This window comes from Callospermophilus lateralis, chromosome 10, assembly GCF_048772815.1.
Source record: "Callospermophilus lateralis isolate mCalLat2 chromosome 10, mCalLat2.hap1, whole genome shotgun sequence".
Taxonomy (NCBI): Eukaryota; Metazoa; Chordata; class Mammalia; order Rodentia; family Sciuridae; genus Callospermophilus; species Callospermophilus lateralis.
The window spans coordinates 105,726,246-105,752,535 of NC_135314.1; the positions used below are offsets into that span (position 1 = coordinate 105,726,246).

The window sequence follows — 26,290 nt, forward strand, 5'->3', positions numbered from 1 at the left end:
TACTGCAGGCCCCTCCCCTGGGACCACTGGCAAAGCTGGTTTGTGATGGGGCGTTTGATTTGCCAAGTTGGTGCTGCTCAAGCCAGTCCAGGTTTAGCATGCCCTTCTGCAGGCTGCGCTGCCCTGGGCCAGACAGGGTCAGCACTAATGTGGGGGTCGCAATGCTGAGTCTGGTAGTTCCCTCTCCATCTTCCCAGGTCTCCTTAAGGCCTTCCTGACATCGTCATAGACAGACGGCCTGAGAGGCCAGTATCTTGCAGTCCAGGCTGTACTTGAGATCTGTTTGGTTTTCCCATGGCAGAATTCGGGTTGGACCTTTTTGGAAAGGAGGTGGCATTGTGTCCTGTCAGGAGGCAGGTGCAGCCAGTTAGCCCTGGTACAGGTCACACGAAGTCTGATCACTTGGCGAAGGGCACACCTTTCACCCTCCTACCTCATAAAGTGGCAGTTTCTCCTCTTAGTGACCTACAGATCTCTACCTGTGGTGCTTTACCTTCCCTCCCTCCCTCCTCCTCCCTTCCTCTACCCTCCCTCCCTCCTCCTCCTCCTCTTCCCCTTCCCTCCCACCCTCCTCCCTCCCTCCTCCTTCCCTTCCTCCTCCCTCCCTCCTCCTCCCTTTTTCCTCCCTCCCTCCCTCCCCCCTTCTTCCACCTGCCCTCCCTCCCTCCCTCCCCCCTCCTCCTCCTCTTCCTCCTTCTCCTCCTCCTCCCTTTCCTCCTCTCTCCATCCCTACCTCCTCCCTCCCTCCTCCCTCCCTCCCTTTCTTCCTTTCTCCTCCTCCTCCTCCCCCCTTTCCTTCTCTCTCCCTCTACCTCCTCCCTCCCTTCCTTCTCCTCCCTCCCTCCCTCTCCTCCTCCTCCTCCTTCCCTTCTTCCTCCCTCCCTCCCTCCTCCTTCCCTTCCTCCTCCTCCCTCCTTCCCTTCCTCCTTTCCTTCTTCCCTCCTTCCCTTCTTCCTCTCCTTCCCTTCCTCCTCCTCCCTCCTTCCCTTCCTCCTCCCCCTCCTTCCCTTCCTCCTCCCCCTCCTTCCCTTCCTCCTCCCTCTACCTCCTCCCTCCCTCCCTTCTCCTCCCTCCCTCCCTCTCCTCCTCCTCCTCCTTCCCTTCTTCCTCCCTCCCTACCTCCTCCTTCCCTTCCTCCTCCTCCCTCCTTCCCTTCCTCCTTTCCTTCCTCCCTCCTTCCCTTCCCTTCCTCCTCCTCCCTCCTTCCCTTCCTCCTCCCCCTCCTTCCCTTCCTCCTCCCTCTCCTCCTCCTCCCTTCCTTCCTCCTTCTTCCCTCCTCTCCTTCCTCTCCCCCCACCCTCCACCCTGCCTTCCTTCCTCTCTCCTTGCAGGGATTGAGCCCTGTGCTGCCCCAGCCCCCCAGCCCCTACCCCGTGGTACTCGGAGGCGCTATGAATATCCCATTCTCACCGTCAGGTAGAATTCCACCTGGTGATTTCAGCATCCCTGATGATTCCAGTTGAGGGATTTCTTTTGCTGAGAGTTACGAAATACTGGTTTCTGATCGTTCCTCAGCGGTATTGCTTGCGTTCTTTGGTGAAGAAGAGCTTCCTTTACCTCTCACTGTTTTAGGATCACTTGGATTCTTTTTGTGTCACCCATGGATTCCTTTTTAAAATTTTTTTATTATTATTTTTTAAAATTAATTGTGCTGGGATTTATTACTTCGTTTCTTTTGAACGCTTAGATGGTCCCATGTGTGGCCAGTCAGGGCCCCTTTACTCTGGCCCTTGGCTAACGGTCCCGTCACCTCCTTCTCCCCGGGACGACATTGGGTTCCAGGCTCGCCTTGTTCTCTCCCACCCCAGCCCTGGGTGCCTCGAGGCGGCCCTGCTGGAGGGGCCTTCCTCCTGGCCGCTTTCACTTTCGGTGGCAGAGAGTAAAGCAGAGATCTGTCTCTCTTATCTGCCTACCTACTGTTGCCATTTCTGGTTCAACTCCACGGGGTGTTTCCCTCTTTTCCTGTTCCATCTTTGTGTGTTCTCCCCAGCTGAGAACCTGGCTCTCTGCAATATCAAAATATTTGTTTGCTCTTTGTATACATAAAGTTTCAGCATAAACTATTCCAATGCCACTCTAGCAACAAAGTTACTATATAAAATCTACGATTTTTTAAAATAATAATTTTGTCCTTAGACTAACTTTCATCAAAAATATGTAGTCAGGTTGGGCATGGTGACTTCTGCCTGTAATCCCAGCAGCTTGGGAGACTGAGCAGGAGGATTGCAAGTTTGAGGCCAGCCTTAGCAATTTAGCCACACCCTATCTCAAAATAAAAAAAATAAAAAGGGCTGGGGATGTAGCACAGTGGTTAAGCACCTTGGGGTTCAAGCTCCCAGCACCCTTTTAAAACAACAACAACAAAAAACTACACGCATACACAGTCACACAGATACAATACTGATATAATCAGAATGTTGTTTTCAAAAGTTTCTTGAATTGGGCTGGTGCTGTGGCTCAGCAGTAGAGCACTCGCCTAGCACGTGTTGTGAGACTCTGGGTTTGATCCTCAGCACTACATAAAAATAAATAAGTAAAATAAAGGTATTGTGTCCCAACTACAACTAAAAAATAAATAAAAAAAAGTTTCTTGAATTGAATGTCTTTCTGTGATATTATCAATTAGGTGTACAAATAGAATTATTTGTTTTTGTTTTCTTTAGGAATCAATTTTTTAAAAAAAGTCCTTTTTGAGTTATCATTGTTTGGGTATTAAAATACCTTCACTGTTATAAAATTAAAGGCATATATACAAAAAATTTAAAAATGTATACAGGTAAATTTCAATAGTTCCTTTTCTAGAGATATGCATGCAAATAGTTTGTCTATTCTGGATTTATTTTTATTGCATCCACCTGTATCTGTATATACATAAATAATTGACAGTTTGCTGTCAACTGAAATATCATTTCAGAGATGTGAAAGAGAATCCATGCATCTTCTGCATACTCCACTGACCAAGAACGTTGATTTTGAGTTTTCTTTTTCCAGTCTTTATCCACGTGATGTACAATTAGCTGTATGCGATTTATGTTGTGTTTTGGCTTGTGGTCAGATGTGTGTAACACTTGCATTCACTGTTTTTAGGTGTCTGGTTGTGCAGCCTCACCCCTTTCTGTCTCCTGAATGTTTTCTTGTTCCTCAGCTAATCTACTTTTTGAAAGCGAGTTCTGTCTTTTAGCTTTCTCTTTTGTGGTGCTGGGTATCAAAGCCTTGGCCTTGCACACGCTAGTCAGGTGCTCCGACGCCAGCCCTAACTGATCTACTTTTATAAAAGTAGATCTACTTTTATATTATAATACAAAGCGTTATTTTGCAGGCTCTCTGCCTTTTGACTAAAGTATTCACAACAATAACTTGTGGGTGGATGGCATTCCTAATTTGTGAGCTATAATTAATTGACTGACACCTGTATACACAGTGGTCAGCCTGTGTCTATAAAGAGGCTGTAGTCACACTTGAGAGGTGGCTTTTGTTCTTTAAGGTCAGTTCCCAGAAGCACATCTCTTGAGTTCCAGGGAGCATTCTCTGCTTCTGTGATGACACACATGAGCTTGGGGCAGATACAGAGAAGCTCATCTCCTTGCAGAAGGCTGGGGTCCAGCTGGGGTCCAGTTGAGGTGCAGGTCTGCTTCTCCTGTGGCCTCCTCCGGCCACCTCCAGCCGCCCTCGTGTGGTCCCTGTCACCTCATTCATGTTCATCAGGGCTTCATCCTGTGGCCTTATTAACCTTAGTTATCCCTTGTGCCCCCATCTTAAATCAAGTGACCTTGGGGACTGGGGCTCCTGTGTGTGAATTTTGGAGGACACTGTTTAGTTCATGACAGAAAGTACCCATGCTTTCTGTCTCCTGATGTGAGCTGCTGAGTTGTGCTCAGTATTGAGTCTTATGTCAACTCAAATAACTGAACACACAAACGTAACTTCCGTGACAACTTCTGCTAGCATTCTTCCTGATGGTTGTTTAAGGACTCAGGACTTCTGAGAAGAATTTGATTTCATAAATATGAAATATGTGAATGGTAGCATAGCTTCTAAATTTTTCCCCATATTCTTATCAAATGAATTATTTTCCATCTAGGTTTGGGTGGGTGGAAGCAAGTGTTAAATTTAACTTTTACTTTGTTTGAAAGACTATAAATTGGCAAAAATCTTTGAGAGGGCAAATTGGCAGAACTTCACAATGCCGAATCCTGGAACCCTGAAAATTTATCTTAAATCTGTACCTGCACATGTCTGAAGTAACAGGCACACAAGGCCATCCACATTAACACGAGTCATAATAGCACAGTTTGGAGCAGGTCCATCAACAGTAGCTTGATTAATTGAATGGTGATACACAACAATGTACTTTGTGGGTTCATCTATTAAAAAAAGTGAAGAAGCTCTGTGTATACAGACCCAGAAGCCCCGTACTGTGTGCGCATAATGAGCCAGACGCATAAGAAAGAGACAGAAATAGTGTCTACTCATGTGTAGTCACTTAAGGAAGCTTTGGAACCACACATAAGCTTATCAAGTTGATCACTTAGAGGTAAGCATTGGGATTTGAGAACGAAGCTCTTTTTAATATGTTTTCAGATTTCTGAATAATGCCAATATGTTGCTGTTACAGTGAAATTAAATGTTATCATCATGCTTTGATCATTTTGGAACCTAATGTGCATTTTCTTCTTTTTTGCTTACTTTGCAATTTTGACTTTGTTTGTAGTATGAATTTCTCTACAAAATTTTTAGCAGGAATTAACCAGGCATTCACCATGTTCCATTGCTCTGTCAAGTACATAGACAAGGGTTTAATTGAAACAATGGATTGCTTAGACTACTTTTTAAAATTTTTAAACCTTTTTTGGGATTAAAATGCATATTGTTTGGAGCCCTTGGTGCAAAGACTAAATATCAATTGGGAGATTTAATATTAAGCTGCTATTGGTGGCTTGTTTACAAACAACTGGTTCTGCTACAGTTTTGCACTTAAGGTATTCAATGGAAGTTCTGCAAACATCGGCTTACAACAGGACAACTGCAGGGAAGTTGTTTTAAGAAAAGCTCAGACTTATTTTTCTACTCATTCTAGTTTTTACCACCAACTCACCAAAACAGACTTTTTATACTACATTAGTCACAAGACTGCAGAAGGCCAGTTCACATTCAGAACATGTTGTGCCAGCGCTTCCTGCTGGTAGGTGAACTTGGCTAGTGGCTGATGGCTGATTCCCCAGTGATAGACTGCTTATTGCCTCATGAGTGTTTCTGAGGTGATGCTTGTTATGCGTCACCATGGTGGAGATTTTATCTTCCTTGTAGTTGCACTGTTTGCTAACTTTATTGGGGACATTTATGAGGAATTATTAACTGTATCATATTTCAGAATTCTCGGGGGATGAAATATGATGTTTGTAAAGGATTCCTGGAAATTCTAGTAAGCTCTCTGTAATTCACCCAGTTGTCACACACGACTCCATTCCCTTCCTCTCTTCTCTTCCTTCCTGTCCCTTTTTCCACCTTAGTGTGTGGACAATAGGAAAGTGATCAGGTAGCTTGCAGAAGCTCCATATGCCATGTCCTGAGCAGGTGGCACTAGCATCCCCTGAGGACTAATGCTGGTGGAATTGACAGGCCCATCAAAAATGTTGAATACCTAATTAAATTTTTTGCAAATTTGCATTTAAGTAAATTAAGTTTATTTCAGCTTTTTTTTTTTTAAAAAAAATCATCAAGTATAAGCAGAATTTCTTTTTACAAAATATGTGATGTATCATGAAACCAGCAAAGGAAAGATCACCAATCGATGCCAGGCTCGCTCCCTTCCCCCTGCAGGGAGACCCCGCCTGCCCCAAGGCATTGGAGTGGAGAACGATGTCGTTTTGTCCTACCAGAGGTCTTTGAAGGCTCTTCTTTTTGCTGTGGACTACTTGTTAATTGTGGAACAGAAGTGCTGGGTGGGTTTTTGCATTGCGTTAGCTTATGGCAATCACAACTCTTGTAATTTAAGGGTGTAAATCAACATTTTATTTTCTGATGGACTATATGAAGATTTTCGATTAAAACAGTAAAGGTAAAAATGTGTAGAATGTACAGCCTTGCTTTATTGTCTTTACACCTCCTGTTTTCTTCTGTCTTCCTTCCACAGATCGGAGCTTATTTCAGCAGCATATTAGCTGAGAAACTAAAGCTTAACACTTTCCAGGATACCGGAAAGAAGAAACCCCAAGTTAATGCTAAAGATAATTATTGGCTGGTTACTGCTCGATCTCAGAGTGCAATTCATAGTTGGTTCTCTGACCTAGCAGGAAATAAACCACTTGCTATTTTGGCAAAAAAGGTATTAAGTATTTCTTAACCTCATTATGATTAATTATGGTCTTGTGAAGATGAAGCTTTCTGAGATGATGCCTAATACATATTTTTTCCCCAACTCCTCACAGCTGATGCCTGGGCCAAATGTGTATGGCCCAGAGACGTGCTGCCCAAGGGTGGAGCCCAGGACACCTGTAACCCACACCCTCCACACAGCAAGCAGTTTATGTGGACTTGAGGTTGACAAGGTTTTTTTTTTTAGAGAGAGAGAGAGAGAGAGAGAGAGAATTTTAATATTTATTTTTTAGTTATCAGTGGACACATCTTTGTATGTGGTGCTGAGGATCGAACCTGGGCCGCACGCATGCCAGGCGAGCGCGCTACCGCTTGAGCCACATCCCCAGCCCCTGAGGTTGACAAGATTTCTAAACCAAGAATAGGCAATGATGCTTCTCCTTTTTTTCTATTGTATTTTTAGTTTCCTTGGGTCAAAATGTTCAGGATTCGATAGAAAGATCCTTGCTTTGAGGTTATTGCCTCATCGTTAAAAATACCTATGCAAATGCTTCAAGCCAAGTGTCTGTCCTACCCAGTGTGAGAGATTATGGTTGTATGTGTGCTTGTTTGTTGAAAAAGTTTTTGAACAAAACGGGCAGGTTTATTTATAGCTTCCGAGTTTTTTTGTTTTTTGTTTTTGGCAGGGGGAGGGGAGGCTCTTTAAAATCTTTTGCCTTTGATCATTTTCAAGTGGGAAATCGATTCACGGATTCCGTAATCTTGTAGTCCAAATAATGCAGAAACGTCCTTTGCAATTTAGAAAAGAAGTTGGAGATCTCCCTTGCAGTCTTGATCTGACTCCCTGGACAGCTTTGGAACAAGGCCATTGGTTGGTTCTCCCGTTTCTGAAGCCCTCTGGTTTTAGGCCACCATCTTCTGTTTGTAGGGTCATGTGTTCATGTCCACTTGGCACAGGACCAGGGTGGGGAGAGCTTCTTTGTGCACTTGTGAGTTTTCTGAAAAGCAACTCTTGGAAGATAGTGCCGCTGTGTCAGCTGGCTGAGCCACTCAGTAGTTCTCCTCCAAGGCCTGTGGATTGCTAGTGGGAAGCTGCAGAAGGGGTTCCTCTGGGAGCCGATGGAGGGTGAGAGCAGCTCATCTTCTCCGTGTTGCCAGCTGGCCTCCTTAGGTTTTCCCTTGTCGTGAGCTTGTGAGTGCAGGTGTCGGATGCTTCCCCAAAGCGAATACTGATGTGGAGCTGCTGCCCTTGCTTTTGGGGTGCAGGACACGCTGGTCCTTCAGGAGGGAGACAGCTCTGGGCAGTGTGTTAGTCACTGTTCTTCTCTCTTCATTAGGAGCTGCCTCTGGCCAAGTCAGGTGTCCCTCAGGTAAGCCCTGATGCTCATTCTTCACAAACGTGCCTGTTTTCTTTATAAAACCATCCAGTGTACCTTGAAGCACGTTTGTTTCCCAGCCTTTCGGGAGTCCTTCCCCTTTCCAGCATGTCCTCTTCCCAAGGTGGCTGAAGGATCTATTCTCTGTGTGTTCCTCCTAGTGGAACCTCCAAGGACCTCCTTCACTTTTGGTATTTATTTACCTTTGCAATGGCTTCAGGCCCCAAACCTTGATTTACCTGCCCAGATCCTGGGCACCTTATCCAGGTTCAGGGGTGATCACAATTCTGGGCCAATCTTTTATCACTCTGAAAGCTCCACAGTACTTGCAGTGTCCAGCCACAGAGAAGCTGTGAAGGGCTTTTCCTTTAACCACAGTGGGTGTTTGATTTAGGAATGGAGCTTCCAATAGCCGGGACCTTCTTCCAGGGCCAGAACAGCTCCCTGGTCTCTGATTCTCCCCTGTTCATGTCAAGGGACCCCATGCCTGGGGTCTGTGGGTCCCCTTTGCCTCCATCCCACTTAGCCACTGGGGGGATGCTGGTGTGGGTGAGCATCCAGGTTTGAGGAGGCCGGAGGACAGTACTGTGAGACCGAAGGAGCTCGCATTAGATGTCTGGATTTCTTGTCCATCTTGATGCAGCTCCAGCTCAATTTAAGGACCACAATGTGGTTCAGGGGTTTCCAGATTCGGCTAGCAAGCTAAATTCTGGGGGTTTCTCTATGGAAAACACGGAATCCATCACTGTAGGGAAGTCACAGCCTAAACACGTTTCCCTCCAGAGCTGGCCTGGCCTGGCTTCTTCATTAATTAAACAGCTTCCTTCATGCTTGCTGTTCTGAATGCTGACGCCCAGATCCAAGGGCAGCGGTTCTTAGGGTTCTGCAGGCCCTGGCAGGGATCTGGAGTCTGCCTTGTGTGCTCATGTGAGATCCACGGCTCAGTTTTGTTTGCAATGTCATCAAAACATTTCAGGTGTTTAAGTGTTTTATTTTTTCCTTCCTAACAGTTGGGGTTCAGTAGGAATCCTGTAGGCATTGAGGAGGGTGGTGCTGGTGGAGGGCTTTCTCTGTATTTGTCTATTGCAAGCCCTGGTCTTGCGACTTTTGGCATCCGAGTACTGTATCCTTACCGGCACAGCTAGGGGCCCGGGCTGCTGGCACCGCCCGTGTGCTCTGATGAAAAGCAGGCATTCGGGACTGGGACTGTGCTTTTCTGGTCCTTGACTTACATGGTTGCCACTAAACCAAAGCCTTATGCTCCATGACAGAAATGCCATGTAAGCTGAGGAAGTGTCTCATTGCGATGCCTCGCTGTGGTCTGCAGGGAGGAGGGCTTGCAACTTTGGCCCACCAACCTTCCGTGTTCTTGTGCATGGTGTGTGTGCATCTGCGTGCCTGTCATGGGTTATGTTAAGAAGTCAGTGCCAGGGCAGCATCTCTCTGTGATCACAAGTCTCTGCAGTGTCCCATGAAATCCAGGGCTGGATGCCCCAGGACTGTCGTGCAGCCTTGGGGGCTCTCCCTCCAGAACCAGAACAGCCGGGTTGTCTTTAGTGAGACCAGGTGACATGGTCATCGTGTTTCCAGGGCCATGTACGAAAAATACTCATCTTTTGTTCTAGACTCACACTTCCTGGGAACTGTGTGAAGGGTCAGGTTTATAGCATAGGATGCAGAAAACCCTCTGCCTGCTGTGTGTTTGGCAGACCAGGAGCAGCAGGTTGTGCTGTGGGCTGGTCCAAGCCTTGCTTTTCAGCATAAATTCAAGTGAGATTTTGGGGCAAAGAGATCGGGACTCTTGGTATCTGTGGTTGTGGTGTCCAGGATCCCCTGAGTTCAGGGGCAAGTGCACTGCCCGAGAACACCTTGGCTGGCATGGTGAAATCTTTGGAGAAGGGCAAGGCATCGGAGGGAGTAGGTTTGGGGCTTTTAGAGATTGGTAGGAGGAGTCTGAGGGAGGAGCTCAACCCAGCAGGCGGGGCCCAGGGAGGGAGATGAGGTGGCCTGGCCATGCCTACTGGGGCTGTGCACCCTTGGGCCTCGCTGACCCTGGCCTGCAGCATGACGGCTGGCTGACACACTCTGTTCCCTGTTCTCTCTGTTCACCAGAGGAGTAGATTATGTAGGTAAATAGGCAATTCCTTGGTATTTATGAGGTACTCTAGGAGAATGAATTAACTCTTTCCAACCATTCAATGCTTCATCAGGATACTAATCTGCTAAACGGTACCTCTGTGGTGTGCGAGAAATCATTATCTGCCTCAAGTGCCCACTTCCAAGCACTGAATTAATTACCCAGCTATTTCTAGCCCAGTGTTCATCAGTAGATTTACTGATCCATCATCTTAGCCTCTCTTTTAAATATTGGACTAAAGACATTTTTAGACGCTTTCTGGAAATTGTTACTCTTATAAAATGTTGCAGTTAGAAAGTTTTATATAAAAAAAGTGTTCCTGGATAAAAAACAGAGTGGGGACAACTTTACACGTGGTCTGTCCCTTCTAATTTTGAGAGAATTTTTTGGGAAGAATGTCATGGAATTATTTTTTCCTACTATGATGAATAGCTTCAGCATCTGAAAGTTTTAAGATAATTTGTTTTGTAAACAAGAAAGCACAACGAATGGAACTATTTTGCCATTGTACTAAACGGTTGTGATTTTTTTCTTAATGAAAATTGGCTTAAAATGTTCCTTTTTAAAAAAATTGAATACACCATTTAAAAATTCATCAGAAATGCTCTTATAGCAGTAGGTAACTCCCAGCCCCTCTGTAAGTATGTCGATTAATGGTACAGTAAGTTATTGTCATAACTATGTCACTTCTTTTTAGGTTCCCATCCTTAGTAAAAAGGAGGATGTTTTTGCGTATTTAGCTAAATATTCAGTACCAATGGTTCGAGCGACCTGGCTGATCAAGATGACTTGTGCCTATTATTCTGCCATTTCTGAAGCTAAAATCAAGAAACGTCAGGCCACTGACCCCAATTTGGGTAAGTGAGACTGTGAACTGTCTTATGTTTCTCTGTGGGTTCTACAGGTACCTGGGTGTGCCCCCTCGGGCACAGCCCAGTGGGTAAATCCCGGGCAGGGCCCTGGTGTGGCTGGAAGTCACCTGTGCTGGGTCTTGTTCATTGAGGACCACAAGCAAGTGCTGTCATTGTCACCTACACCTACATTGTCTATGCCTGGACCCTCAGCACCACTGCTGCTGAAATGCTGACTCAAGCCACTGTCAGCTCTGGGCTGGGAACATTCCAACCTCCGAACTCGTCTCCTGCTAGTCTCTCAGTAACTGCCATAGTGTCTGTGATTCCACATCAGATTGTGTTGTGCTTCTTCATGTGACTTAAAGGTGACGTCTTACTACAGCTGGAAATCAGTGGAGATCCGTCACTGTGGCCCATGAGGTCGCCTAAGGCTGGCCCTCCTGTGCTGCTTGGCCAGCCATGCTGACCCTGCCTGCCTGCCCGCCCGCATCCTGCTGTCCTGCTGTGACTGTTTCTCCTGCCTGGCTGCCCTTCCCTAGGGGTGTGCGCACCTCTTTTCCTGCCCTGAGGCCGAGTCTCAAGGCTTCCCTCTCCCTTCTCTCCTCCTCCTGGTTGTGTTATTCCCGTGACTATTCATCATCTGAAATTTTATCTTCAAAGTCTTCCCCCAGGACACACTGTAGGATGTAAAGCATCTAAAGGCCTTGCTGGTCTACCCACCACCACCTCCCCAGCATCCAGGGTCCCACTGGCCCCGATGAGTGGGAGCTGTAAAGCTGAAGGGAGGCGACCTTTGGTCGGAGCCTTCACTGCATTGGTGACTTAGCTAGACCCTTGAGGTGTTGCTTTGTAAAAGAGGGGAGTCCGGTTTAGAAATGTGCCAAGAGAAGTCTAGGTAAAGGTGCCCAGATAGCCCTTGAGGGGCTGGGGTACAGTGTTGGGCGTGGTGTTGGCGGGTGGATGAGCCACTGAGTGGAGCTTGTTCTGATAGCACGGAGACGGATGTTACAAGTCAGAACACACAAACAAATGTGGTCTGAATTCGGTGACTGTCATCCTGACAGGTCAGCGTTATCTTATGTTAAAACAAGCAAGCAACAGTGACCTGGGTTTTAACAAAGAATGTAAATGTCTAGCAAAAAATTCGGGAGGAAATAATTCCAGTTAGCAGTGGCCACCTCGGCGTTTTCTCTACAGTGCTTGGACTGACCCCCTTCCCCTTGGGCTTATTATTTTATTGGTGTGCGGGGGGGGGGGGGACAAAACAGATTTCCCTTTGTGTTACTCTTCCCCATCTTATCCTTGGTGTGTCCTGTGTTCAGTCTTCAACACACACACACACTCACACACCCACACACACTCTCTGTCTCTGTCTCTCTCTCTCTCTTTCAGTTCCTCTTGTGTCTTGCCTGTGTCTCTGTCAGGTTCACTAACACTCCTCCCCAGGCCTGGGCATGCGGCTGCTTGCTGTCCACCTCCTTTTTGATGACTACTAGGCTCCTGAAATCTATGGTGTAGCCAAACAGTCTCTTGATTCAGCACCATCCCTACTCTTATTCTTTCCGTGAATGTCACTAGCGGTCATCAGGTGAAGAACATGGAGGCCTTGTTTCTCAAAACCCTGCATTCAGTCCTTCAGCAGTGCCATCGGCTGTATTTTCAAAATAAGGCCAGAATCTAACAATGTCCTCCTTGATGTCCACTGAGATCACTCTGACCAGATTGCTAACAGTTTTGGCCTGTGCTATTATAAGGACCCGTGGCTACTCTTGGCTCTATTCTTGCTTCTCTAGTGCCACCCTTCCACCTGGTAGCCAGTGATGCTGACCAGGACAGGAAGCATGGTGCCCGTGCCCTGAATCCTCTCCTGGCCCCGTCTACTTGGGCACCTCTCACAGCCGTTAGCAGCCTGCGGGCATGTTCTGACTGCAGGACTTGACCAAGCTGGGGGTGCAGTTCTTTATGCATCTGTAAATGACCACGTGGCCCAGTTTCTGGCTCCATGTGGTTTTTGCCCAGATGGCTTTTCCTAGGAGAAGCTGTCTGAGACCACTTCAGTGGAGACTTCATCTCCCTGTCATTCTCTGTTCTTGTCCTGCTTCATTTTTCTTCACAGTTCTTGATACCATCTGATTTATCACATCTCATGTTAATTGATGGGTCATCTGGACCCATCCAATCCCAACCAAAAGAAGGTTGAAACTTTGGAAAATTTATTCAGTGCTGGATCTATGGATCTGTGCTGTGTTGGTCTCCTAGGACCGTATTGATCTCTGGCATTCAGAAGAAACTCAGTATTTCTAAAACATGAATAATTAGACTGGAAGTGTGTGTTTGAGTTTGGGATATAATTTTGAGCATGTGTGTATTGAACTTACTTCAGTTCGAGCCTTTGAAACTTTGAGCATCAGTAGCTGCAGTGGAGAGTTGGTTCCGCTCCTCTCCTCACAGTCGCCGTGTTTTTGCATGTGCGTGCGCCCCCCACGCTCTCACTTCATTATGTCTCAGGGTTTTCTCTGATGATTGGTTTCATCTTATAGCTGCTGCATAGGGGTGGAAAAGGAATGCAGGGGTGCTTCTTCCAGCTGAAACTCACAGCAGTTTAGGAGAAATGAACGGTTGCTGGGCCTCCTCATTTACAGAGTTCGCCTGGATTCCTGGGTACCTGTGTATCGCCCAGACACAAGCAGGTCGAGCTCCGGTGTTTCGCTGAGAATGCCTGACTCCTTGTTGAATTCACTGGTTTCTCTGTTAATTCCCTTCCACTGCCACCAGAGGCTTTTAGGCAGATTATATTCTCTCCAATACAAAGCCAGAATATTCCTCGTTTGCACACCCACAATGGACGGTTGACACAGTTTACTCGCTGTGCTTTTTCTTCCTTCATAAGTAACATAACACATATGGTTCTGTTCATTTGTTTTTTTTATTTTGGGTACCAGGGATTGAACTCAGTGCTTTTAACCACTGAGCCACATCCCAGCCCTATTTATATTTTATTTAGAGACAGGGTCTCACTGAGTTGCTTAGTGCCTTACTTTTGCTGAGGCTGGCTTTGAACTCATGATCCTCCTGCCTCAGCCTCGAGGGCCAGTGAGTTTACAGCCATGTGCCACCATACCCAGCTAGTTTTATTTTTTGACTCAGTTTCTTTGCAAAGTTTTTCAGTTCATGAATCTTTGATTATTAATTATTTTATTTCCAAATTTTTGATCATTAATTATTAGTATGTATTTAAAACTGTAAATGGTAAACCCATGAAGATTAAGTACCAACTATGCTATTTCTCACAATGGAGTATATAAGCTTTAGTTGAAAAAATGCTTAAGACAAAAAATGAAGCTGTTTTTACGATGTGTGGCTGTTAGGCGTTTGCCTCTAAGCCCGGAGGTCCAGCAGCTCAGAACGAGCTCTGGGCTCAGGTTTTCCATGTTCCAGCTCTGCTGCTCGGTGGCGGGTTGACTGGGTTGTTCTCAGCCTCGCTAGACATGGACCTCGTCCACGGTCCTTGTTGCTGTGGCAGGTCCTTTAGTTGTCCTTAACCTGGAATGAGGCATTCGCCTTTCCTTCTCCTGGCCTGGCTGTGCATGCGGGGGACCTACCTGTTGTTGTGAGAAGGCCCCTTTCTCTGATGCCTCTATTGGATCCAGCGTGTTCCCTTCAGGTGGAACACCACAGGTGTGTATGGTTCTGGGCTGGGGTCGGGGGCATCTGCCAGCTTGCCCTACCGCAAAGCCACCATTTGTTCTTTGGGGTTAGGGAGCAGTTGAAGTGTGTAAATGCACCTCTCCACATTCCCAGGTGTTCTTGGACACGGAAGGGTAGCAGGCCATAGGTACTGTATGGAAAGACGTGGTTTTCAGGAGTCTGATCTGTGCTCTGCCCTGTGCTGCCTCTCGTGCTCGCTTTGTCTCGGCACCTCCAGCTTCTGTAAGCAAATTGTACAGTACATTTGGAAGCATTTGGCCGCGTAGACACAGTCTTAATGCAGCCAGCTCACACTCTAAGCCAGCGACACAGCCAGGCAAGTACACACATATAGATGTGTTGAATTGGATTAAATCGCATCCACTTCAGAAGATTAACTTGCAGTAATAGGTTCTGTGCTCTCGCTTTGACAGAGAAAAGGAGAATTCAGCACATTTGGGGCAAGATTGACTATCAAGTGTCACCCTTTGCTAGTGCTGGTTTTACGGCTTCCGTTGTCTTGATTGTTCTTGGGGTGTGTGAAGTTGTTTTCAGTAGCAATGGCTTTTATTCCTTTGTAATAGAAACATATGTTTTATTTTCATTTCCCACATTCAGTTTTGGAACAGAGCTATAAAGCACTGCTGTTTGATTTTATTGAAGGGATTTTTTTCTAAAGTTAAGTGGGCCAACAGCCACAAGGAGGCGACCCGTGGACCCTCACTGTCATCGTGCCCAGAGGCACAGATCTAAAAGGTAAATTGAATGGCTTGCTGCCCTGGGGAGCACACAGCCAGCAAAGGTGTGCCCAGTACAGTGTGTGTGCAAAGTGCGGGGGGGAGGGGCAGGCTGGGGCCTCCAGCCTGTGGGTGATGCCTCCTGAGTCGTTCAAGGGGGAGGCTAGTGAAATATTGTCTTGAACAAGTCGGAGCAAATTAGGACAGAGATATGAAATGCAGATGAATTTGGGAAGCTAGAAGGAAGAGTTTGTAATTCTGATTCCTCAAGAGACCTAAAAAATAAAGATAAGGTTGTAGGTGACGCAGCATTTGGGACGTGTTCAAAGTAAAGCACCCCAGAAGCACATTTACAGGTGAACTGAGCTTTGTTTTTAAGGTAATAAGAAAGTTTTGTTGTCTTAAATGTTTGAACTCATCAGAGAACAGCTAATACTGGAGAATGAACAGCTGGAACTTATCTTGAGTTATTAAGGGGAGTCTTTGAACAGAGTGGGCAGTGCCCTTTACCCACCAGGACAGAACCCAGCTCCCTGTCTGTGATTCACCTGTTCTGACAGTCCCACAGAGCTATAGTGTCGTCACTGTGCTCACAGAGCCCTGGCCTGTGGTCAGCTCCGGCCTTCCGACTCTTCACATCCCCAGATGGAGACACCTCCAAAGGTGTTCTGGGGAGGGGGTTTGGGTTTGCTGAGGAAACTTTCCTCCTGATTGTGCCTTGTCCTCTGGCCCTTGTGGCCCATGTAAGTGGTCAGTGCCTCACCAGCCCTGCTGGCCTCTGGGCTCTCTCTGGGGGTCGCTGTGGTGTCTGGTGCACATTGACGCCACGGGCCCCGTCTTGTTGTGGAGGTCCCCTGGTGCTGTGTGTTCTGTTTTCTGATCATTCACACACTCTGAGAGGGGTCTTTAGGGGTGAGGAGCGTGGTGTGCAGGTGTGCCAAACCCCTCAGCTCAAGTGTTCGGCGTGGGCTCCGAAGCGTGTGTTGGGTGCAAGACGGAGAATGTGGTCGCTGCCCTCCAGGCGGTCCCAGCGGAGGGGTGGGTAGACAGTGTCTGTCATCATTGTCCGGACAGTCTGAACATCAGAGAGGGAGCAGCTAGTGGTGGTGGAGTGCCCTGCGGGAACTTGGTGCGTCCAGGGAGGGTCGTAGAGGAAGTGACTTGGCAGTTCGGTTCTGAATGGAGGCTTCCCTGGGTGGGGCGGGCACTCTGACATAAGGTTGTGTCTGCAGAGGGGCAGGCCACCATACGCTGGGCTTGTCTAGTGGATAGGGTCACCTTTGCCTGGCCAGTTGCAGGGTAGGGTGTGGGGCCTGCTGACCTCTCTGGTGGCAGGTGGCCCTGAAGGGTCGGTCACCTATTGTAGTTACTGTTGTGGCCTTTCCCTCAGCCTCCCGTGTGTGAAACAGGGTGATTGGCAGGAACTCTGAGGCCACACCTCACCAGGTCCAGGACATGCTGGGCATGCAGCAGGTGCAGGCCCTTGGTGCACCCCAGCTGCTGCCAGGGCTGCTGCTGTTGCCAGCCAGATGACAGGCATCACAACAGCCCTGCATATAGATGCAGTGTCCAGTTGTATGGGAGGCACTCGAGTCTCCTGGTCTACCTCCAGGCCTGGCTGTGGGCTCCTGGAGGCAACCAGGGGCTGGGGAATGTTGCTGGTGGGGGCAGCTATGGAGGAATCAGGAATGTCCTTCTCACTCTGCTCTGAGGGACAGTAAGAGCAGGGCCAAGATCAGGCTGTTGTGAAATCCGAGGCAGAGAGAGACGGGATGGCTGGCTGGGGGTGCTGGGTGTGGGCAGGGGGCAAGGCAGCCTATCTTGGCCTGGGCCTGAGGTCTTTGTCAAGGAACGTGGGTCAGAGGCTGCTCGGGATGCCTGGTGGTGGCACTACACTGGGCACTTCTGTTTGCCCTTTGCCTCCTCTATGCCACCTGAGGGTCTGTGGGAACCATACCGGAGTCAGATGAGAGACTTTCCTCAGTCAACTCCACTCCTGGAACTGCCCTTATCGCCCCAAATACAAAGAAGAAGCAGCCGCCCTTCTCTCATCGTGAGTAATTAATTTGTGACATATTCACTGAGCCATTTGGCCTGCAAAAATGAGCTCTGCTCACATCAGAGCTGACAGTCTGGCTTCTTATCTGAGCCAAGCAGCTCACTCTTGGTTCGGGTCCTTGAAGACGTCGCCTGCTAACTTTTAATTCCAGGGACGAGCTTCAAGTCAAGACTGGCTGCACGTTTTCACAATATTCCTTAGCTCTCCTTTCTCCTAGAAAGGAGGTATCAGCCTTTTTACTATGGAAAGAACCCTGAAAATGAGAAGAGCTTAAATGACCTTAATTTGAATTTATACTTTGCTTAGGCATGAAAATAGGTCTTCAGATGAGGTGACACTGGCTATGTGGTCAAAGTCATTCTCCACTAGAAGGAACTGGGCTGCAGGGCGAGACTCTGGCATCTGCAGGGTTAGGGTTAGGGTTAGGGTTAGGGCTTTGACCACATAGCCAGTGTCTCTTCCCAGACTCTTCCCCCTAAAACTCTTAGCATCCATTAATGAACCATCCTGAAATAGTTATTTCTTGGGAGTGGCAAGATATTGGCATTGTTCAGTATAAAAGGACTTTTTCTCATCAACTGTGGTAAAAATTTTCTCTTAAAAAAAAAAGTAGAATAAATCTAATTCTTTTGCTTTGATTTCCATTGGAGTAAGACCTGCTGTATTTGCACCTCCATTGGTGAAGAATGAGTTTCTATGTTTTTTCTTCTTTTTAAAAAATGTGCATTTGGTCATTGTACGGGCTCATGGAATCACATGCCTCCTGGATTTTATAGCCAGGGACACTTGGTGTTCATTTTGTTTTCTGGTTGTCCCAAAGTTGGTCGATGGGAGGCCCTTTAGCTTTTTTGGGTCCTTGGGCATGCCAGTATTCGTCTTAGGGCATCTCGTTGGCTTTTGGCACAGAGAGCTGCCCTGTTCTCACTGTGTAAGTTTCTGCCTCTGCTCTGCAATCAGCCTTTTTTATAGGAAACTGCTGCTTTCTATTCAAAGAAGCGGCATCTAGGTGCCGAAGGTGCTCGCTGCTCCTGGGGTGTCATGGTGTCTGAGCCCTGTCCGTGGGCGAACCTGCTGATGAATGTATGTGAGTGCAAATAAGAATTTGTATTCTTATTCCCACTTAACATTTCCATTTATCTTTATGGATGTTTTTATTAATGTCCTTGATTTTATGCTTGTTTTATTTCTACTACCTGGAGGATGGCATGATGTCCAGTAGCACAAGCAAGGTGACTCACCCTGCTTACACACACGCTGGTTTCAGAAGTGCATCCTGATATTTCAGAGGTTTCTGGAATTCCATTTCTCTGTATTCCTTTTTAACTTCGGGATGAATCCCAGCAGTACACTCATTCTGTGGTTGGAGGCACTGCTTCTGTTTGTTTTTCATTTTAGGTTTTACTGACTTTTTCAACATAGCCTCATGTCTCGGACACATAAACCTTGGTGTGTCGAAGCATCGATCTTTTGAAGGTGTGTCCTGGGGCCCTTCCTCCACCTCTCCACATCGCTCTTCACTCCACCCTCCCCGTGACCATTTCTGATTAGCTGTTAATTTAGCCTAAGGGGTTTTATTTTTGCAAAAATGTGCAATGTATGTGTCTTGCTTCCCTTCCTCCCTGCACGGGAACCAGCATGGTAGTGGTACGTCCTGGTGCCTTGCCCCTTCCTCACCCGGCAACACATTTGGAGACTCCTCCACATCCTCGTGGCTTCCTGGTTCTCCACTAGGGCCGCACCTTGTCTTATTTGGACATTTCCCTGTTAGCGGACATTTGTACCTAGTCTTCTTGCTGTCATTGGCATAATTCCAGTATGTGGCATTGTGTATGTGACGCTCTGTATTTGTTAAGGTGTGCTTTTAGGGTAGATTCCTTAAGGCAGGATTGCGCGGTAAAGGGTAAGCATGTTAGAAAACAATCAGAAACCATTTAAAAAGATTCTAGAAGTACCCAGTGCTTGGGAATGTGGTACTGAGCTGTGCTGTTTCCTCTCCCTCCTGCATGGTCAGTGAGCTGACGTGGACACTACTGAGATTGGCCTCCTCTGTGCACATTTCCTTGTTTTTACCCAGTGACTCTTCCCTCTTCCCAGGTCCCCTCCAGGACAGCACATTACAGTTAGCTGTCACATCTCCTGAGACTTCTCTTGGTGGCAGCTGAGGGGGGGGTCCTCTGTTTTGATGACTTTGATGGTTTTAAGGAGTCCCCTTGGCCACAGTGTAGGGTGTCCTCTGTTGGAGTGTGTCTCATGTTTTCCTCATGGTGGGGATGTGGTTGTTGGAGAAAGACTGCAGAAGTCAGTGATATTCTCCTCTTGCTGTCACCATGTCCCAGGACCATGGATGTTGACTCCACCAGCCAGCCAGGGCGTGAGGTTCTTCGCCCAGGCCCTTCCCACGGGCCTCTTTGGGAGGATGTGGGCATTCCCTGCTTAGCTTCAGGAGTTCTTGAGCTCAGAGTGTCTGGGGAGGCACACTCAGAGCTGTGTGCCTGAGCCCTGCCTGCTGCTAGGAGGCTGGCCTGTGTGCCTGAGCCCTGCCTGCTGCACACTCGTGCCTTGAGTATCACGTCTCCTTGGACTCGGAAATTCATTTCGTGCTCTGGGCTGTACATCTGCATTATTCTGTTGACCAGTGTCTCCAGCTTTGTCCACGCAGAGCTCTTCAGTTGGCCTGTGTCCCTTTGCCCGCCCGCCTCCGTGGGGGCTTTGAGTACTTCTCACCTTCTGGCCCTGCAGGGTGCTTCGTGCTCCTCCCGTGGACTCCCTGTCCCATTACAGAAACATACAAATTCTAGCCGGGCTTCCTGTGCTGCACTATAGCTCCGCATGCCTCATCGTCACCCTGTGGAAACGGACTCCAGCTTTTCCAAAGTAAAGATGTGACATTCTCCTCTTGCTGTCACCTTGTTCCAGGACCATGGATGTTGACTCCAGCTCTGGGCTCTCGTGCGCCGGTGATGGCACGGGTCCTTTTCCCCCTTGGAATCAGGAACCAGTAACCAGCCCAGACACTGACCGAGCAGCGAAGGGGACTTTGATTCTTGGCCACAAATGGGAGAAGTGCGAGGGAAGCTCACAGATGGGCTGCCCGCCCTGCAAGGTCCAGGAGGCTATGGGGGGAGGGCAGAAGAAACAAGGGGCAGGGAGGGCCTTGGCCTCCTTCTTGAGAGTGGTCAGAGGTTTTCTGGGAATTTGGGCACCACCTCCTTTTGCCCCTTTTGTGATTCTTTTGGCTGTTGTCATGGCAGTTGTCAACTGTCATGGTGCTGGGGGTGTCATGTACCATGCAGGTGGGGCACAGTGTAGCTGCACTGGCCTGCTGGTCACTCTGGCCATCTTAGATCCAGTTGGCTTAAGTTTTGGAATCATTTCAGACCAAGTGTCTCCAATCTTCTGGGTGAATTCTCTGGAATAAAGTGGCTCTAGGGTCCTTTTCAATGCTGTTATTTTGGAGTCAAGGAATATGTGGACTCTATTCAGCTAAGAATCCGTGAGTTACTGGACTGTCTCTGAGTGTAACACAGCTCAAGAGCAAGGTTTGCTTAAGTGACCATACTGTGCATCAGTGACAGGCCTCCAGAAACCAGGATGGGGTGGGTTCTTGGGCGGGGCTGGGATGGGCTGGCCGGCTGGTGTGTCAATGCACAAGCTTTTTGTGTTTTAGAGCATTTTGGTCCAGAGTCATTTGCATGGTCACCTGGCACTAGGACGTTTGTCGACTTTTGCCCTTATGAAGTGCTGGTGGCTGGCTGAAGGTCGTTCAGAAGCAGACACTTGGCGGCACCCGCACGCAGGACCTGGGTGCGAGGACAGTGCTGCTCTCCTGACACCTAAACCACGGCTGATGTTGAGATACGTTCCAGTGCAAAGTGGAAGGAGCAGTGGTTTATTTTTGCCCTTTAGAAGATTGGGGTTCCCCCCACGCCAAGTTCTGTGGCAGAAGTTGGGGGAGGGACAAGGTGGAGGGTTCTGGTGGCTGCAGTGCCTCCCGGGGAGCCGTCAAGGAGCAGGTGCAGATGTCTGTCACCAGTGCTGCTCCACCTCCTCTCCTTCCCTGGAGGGCCTTACCCTCCTTGGAGGCCCCTCTTCTCCCATCTAGAGCACCGTCCTGTGCCCCAAGCCTGTTGAAGAGTGCACAGAGGTGGGCGAGTGGCCAGGTCTGTTGTCCTCCCCTCCTGGGGCAGGGAAATCTTGAGTTCCATCTGGGGGGAGGGGGCAGGGGCAGGTCCTTAGGGGTTAATTGATGGCACCAGTGTACCTTGTGGAAGGACTGCCCCAGTTCTGTGCTAGCTCAGCATGGCCAGGGCTGCTGCTCAGTAGCTGCAGAAGTTCGAAAAGGTTGAATTGGAGGAAACTTGTGGTGACCATAACATCCCTTTCCAGCAGGTTGCCACCAGGAGCTGAGCCTGCTGTGGCAGAGTTCAGTGTGGGTCCCTTGGCTAGAAGGAGACCCTGAGGCTGTAGGCTGGAGAGGATCCGGGTGATGACTATGTGGTGAACAAGAAATTCTTGTTTTGGGGGCTAAAGTAGGAGTGTGGTTGCCACATGCCTTGGTTTGGTGTGTTTGTGGGGGTGATAGGGACAAAGGGCACATGGAGAAAGCACGCTCCTTGTAGCATGAGCACGTCTGCATTCTAACAGGAGCCAGAGCTAGGGGCTGACAGCAACAGGGAACATGCATGCAGGGTATCCAGTGCTGTTCCCATGTCAGATGCCACTCACGGCCCCAGGGAGGAGACACAGTGGGCTCCACACTGCCTGCTGGCCTCACTTGTCCCTACTTATCCACCTCGCAGGGCCTTGGGCTCCCGTTCTCTGTCCCTGAGATCTTGGAGCAGGAGCTGTGTCCCACGGCTGTGCAGCTAGTGCATTGCCTGGGGATGGTCCTGTTTTCTGGGGGTGTATGGTCCCTTTGGTTCCACCTTTGCCTCTGAAGCAGCTTCCCTTGTCTGCCTTGGCTCGCAGAGGAGTGATTGTCTCCCTCCACACCCAGCTCCTCTCCAGGTACAAACAGGCTGTGGAGGCTGAGTGACTTGCCCCAGGCCCCAGAGCTGCCAGGGACCTGGAACCAGGAAGGAGTGGGCTGGTGCCTCCTGGACTGGTGGCCTGCGTCAGCTTCAGTGAGGTAGCATGCCCCAGCCAGAGAGGGCCGGCGTCTAGGAGTGCTGGCCAACACCAGCTCTCCACACAGTACCCTGCCTCATCTGGGCTGTGTCTGCTAGAGTGTAGAACCTCTGTTCTCACCGTGTGTTCTGGGAAGTGTTGTGTCCCACGTAGGTAATGTCCCCATATTCCTGTCTTCACATGTCCGGACCTGTGTATCCACCTGCCTTTGAATATCTCCAACTTTTAGAATTTAGTGTATTCAAAATGGGGAACCCTGAAAAAGGTTAAGACTGGGGACTGTGTTGATGTCTGTATCCTGATTGTGACACTCTGTGCAGCATTACAAGATGCTACCTTTTGGGAAGACTAGACTAGGTGAAGGGCAGGTATGCTTCCCCGCTCATGACTACAGGGGAATCTACAAGGAGCTCAAAATACAGTTTCATTAAAACAAAAAGTTGATGAAAACAATCTAAACCCTCCCTTCACATGGCATTTGGTGCCACTGAGGGCTGCTCAGCACCTGGAGGCTGCCCCTGTCCCTGGCTTTTGTCTCACTGCAGGGCTGGGCGTTGCCCTCCATCACAGGGTGTCTCTTTCCCTGCCCCCCTCCAGTCTCCTTGCTGGACATGGTGGCCCACCTTCAGTTGGTTTCTGCAGCTTCTTGAGAGTCTGAATTTGCATACCTGGACTTGCTGCTGCTTTGCTCAGAAACCTTTGGTGGTGCTTTATCCTTTGTGATAAAAGGCCACCTTGTGTGGTTGCCCTGCCTGGGTCAGAGTCCTCCGCTGATGCTTCCAGTGCAGATTTCTGGATGGGGCTCCAGCGCCAGTCATTTGGAGCTGTGTGTCTCTCCAGTGCCCTCTGGTGGCCGTCTGCGCTGGCGTCTGAGGACCGCTGGCCTCTGGTGACACTCCTGGGCTTTCCTGCCCTATGTGATCCCTGGGAGGCCCTGCTGCTCTTCCCTCTGCTCCTCCTGCTGCACCTTCTTTGGGATATGGCTAGGATGCTCGCCCCATTCCTCCCTGTCTGGAGCCAGAACAACGCCCAGTGCTGCCCATCAACTCCTGCTCCCTGTCCTCCCTGTAACCCTCATCCCAGCAGGTGTTTTGGTGCTTGTTGCTGAGTCCTGACGGCTTCTGTGGGGTGTCTACCGGTCTCTAGTCCTGCTCTATCTTCTTGATCCTGAAGTAGCAGTACTCGGCTGTGCACTGTCCTTGTCCAGTAAATAAGACCAGTTAAACATAGCACTGCAGTGTCGCTCGCCCGACAGCACCGGCACTCATTGCCACTAAATATTGTGACATGCAGGTGGCTGTCTTAGGGCAGGACCTTCAAAGCCTCAGGAGTCCAGCGCTCTGTTCTCTGCAGAATTTCCACTACAGACCAGCAGCCCACTCGGGCTCCCCACCCTGCCTTCCCTCATTTCCTGCTGTCCAGCCCGAGGCCCAGATTAGCCAACTGGTCATTCAGCAAAACATGGCCGTCTGGCTGGTGGCCCGACTGTTGATTCCTGTCCTACTGGGGCTGTCATTTCCATGGGGCCATTCTCATCCAGTTGCCAGTCATCACAGTGGCTTCCTCCTCTTTCAGCCAGCAGCAGCTGAATGGGGAATTTGGGGCTTCCTCCAGCTCTCACTAGATGTGACCGAGGAGCTCTTAGAACCTCAGGTCATGTTACATTTCAAACATGCAAACATGGAAGTATGCAGTAAAGCCTAACTCTCCCTGACCCACGTTCCCAGGTAACTCAGGCCGCTCGTGTTCCTGCCTCTCATGGCTCTTGTCTCCATTCCTTCTAGTGAAATCATTTAGGCACTGTCTTTACTCTCATGACATACAGATGATTTCTTACTGGTGGTTAGATATTTCAAGAAAGCATTTCGTATTTACACATACATATGTATAACAGCTTCATTGAAAGAAATCATGCTCTATAGCTACTCCATTTAAAGTATATGATTCAGAAATTGTGTTCTCAGAGTTGTGAAACCACCAGACACATCTTAGAATGTTTCAGCACTGCTAAAAGCCACCCATGGCTATTCGCGTCATTAAGGCCCTTCCTGGGGCTGTGGATTGGCGTGTTTGGACATTGCCCGCCACACAGTGTGTGGTTCCTGGGAGCCAGCTTGGTTCAATGGTGTTGTGGCATGTGCCATCAGTGTCATTCCTTGTTATGGCTGAATAGTGGCTCTCTCCCATACGTGTGCTGCATTTCACTAGGCGGGTTGACGTGAATCGTTCCGCTCTCTGCCTCTGCTGAATCCCGCTGTGTTCCTTGCACATTTGTACCTGTCTGTGTAGACGTCGCTGTGGAGCTGTCAGATACGTGGGAACCTCATGCGTGGTCTTTGAGGAGCAGCCCTTTTCTGAACTCGCATTCCCCCCAGTGAGGAAAGAGGGCTGCAATTTCTGTCCCGACCGGTGCCTCTTCCTGCCTGTTTGCAGTAGAGCTGGCCTAGGCCTCTGTGGTGTTGGTTTGCATCGCCGATGGCTGATGGTGTTCAGTGTCTTTCAGGACTGCTTATTGGCTATTTATCTTCTTTTGAGAAATGTCTATACAATCCTTTGCCCATTTTAAATTAGGCTGTTTGACTTTTTTTTTTATTGTTGAATTGCAGTAGTTTCTCACTTATCGTAGGTTCAAGTCCTTTATCAGAAGGTTTTCCTGTATTTCTTCCAATTTGTTATTTATGTATTTATTTTTTACTTTTGAGGATGGTGTTAGTTCACCAGGAACCCATCATAACAACACAAAGTGTGATAAATGGTATAAAACCTTTCGGTCTTTTATTGAATGTTTGAAATGGAGCATGCAGCAGCTTACATGTGCCAAAGTTGATTTTTTTCCCATTTGGTCTGTGCCAGAGCCGGGCTAACTAAAACTTCTCATCCTAAAGTTTCGAGGACTTCTTATTGTCGCTGTGGAACCCAAGGAACACTTTCCAAGAAGTGGGTTTCCGAGGTGGAGCCGTCACCTCTGAGCTCAAGTGCTGTGCCAGTGATCACAGTGCCTGAGCTGGGGGCAAAGCGAGCAGTGGTCGGTCGATGGTGTTCGAGATGATTTTAATTCCTAGCTGAAGCTTTGCTCATTAAGGGCTGTGGAGCCACCGGATGGTTTTGAGCTATGCAGCAGACGCTGATCGATTCCATGGTATGTACAGTGGTGCTGGGTGTTGCATCGGCCACTGGTGCTAAGTGAGGTGACCAGAGGCAGGTCGTCGGTGGCTGCCCTGTCCATTAGCAGTCAGGCCTCACTTCCGTTTTCTTTCTAGAAACATTTCATTTTGTCTTGAGGATGGTGCTAAGAGCTCCTGGGTGTCGTTCAGCTTCTGTTTTGTGTGCACTGTGCCAGTGGTGCGTCCTAATGGTCAGTGATGCATCCTTACGCCCATTGGTGTGTCCTTACGGTGACTCCGAGGCATGTGTGTATTAACCCAGGTTTTGCAGAAGAGGAAATTGTGACTTATCAGGGGTTAGATAACTTGCTTCAGGCTGCACCCCTGGCGAGTGATGGAGCCGGGGTCTGGAGCCCAGCACCATCCTGTTTCAAAGTCTGTTTTTCCTTCTGCCACTGAATGCTTTTCTATGGCTGCCGAGATGGCACCGCAGCATCAGGCACCTCCGTGACTCTCAGTGCCAAGCCTCGTTGCCAAGGGTGCTCTGGGTTTCCTTCAAGTGGAGGCTCCTCTTCTGCCAAGCCCCCAGCCTCCCCTGATATCCCCTGCAGGCTTTGTAAGCTGAGCAAGGGTCTCTTTCCCATGGCAGGTGTCTGCCCTCCCCACGGTTTTCACCAATGGACATGCTTGTGCGTTCAGGGTCGCTCTGCCTGGTCTCTGCTGCTGGTCTGCTGCATCTATGTGCAACCCCACAGTGCCACATCCGCACAGAAGCAGGGTGGACAGCATGAGCCCTGAAATGCCCCAGGCTCAGCTTCTGTTCTGGGCTGGGCTTCAATGAGAAGGAAGTGTGGCTCTGAGATTCTGCAAGGTAACGGGAGCACATCAGGAGGA

General features: G+C 48.7%; 1 protein-coding gene across 2 annotated transcripts in view; it reads left to right on the forward strand.

Moving 5' to 3' along the window:
- Med12l (mediator complex subunit 12L) overlaps positions 1-26,290 on the forward strand; it is a 269,754-nt gene that overhangs the window by 26,008 nt on the left and 217,456 nt on the right. For both annotated transcript variants that reach the window (XM_076867434.2, XM_076867435.2), the window contains exons 3-4: positions 6,134-6,325; positions 10,526-10,685. In XM_076867434.2, coding sequence (XP_076723549.2) covers positions 6,134-6,325; positions 10,526-10,685 — 352 coding nt within the window. The remainder of the gene's footprint in view (positions 1-6,133; positions 6,326-10,525; positions 10,686-26,290) is intronic.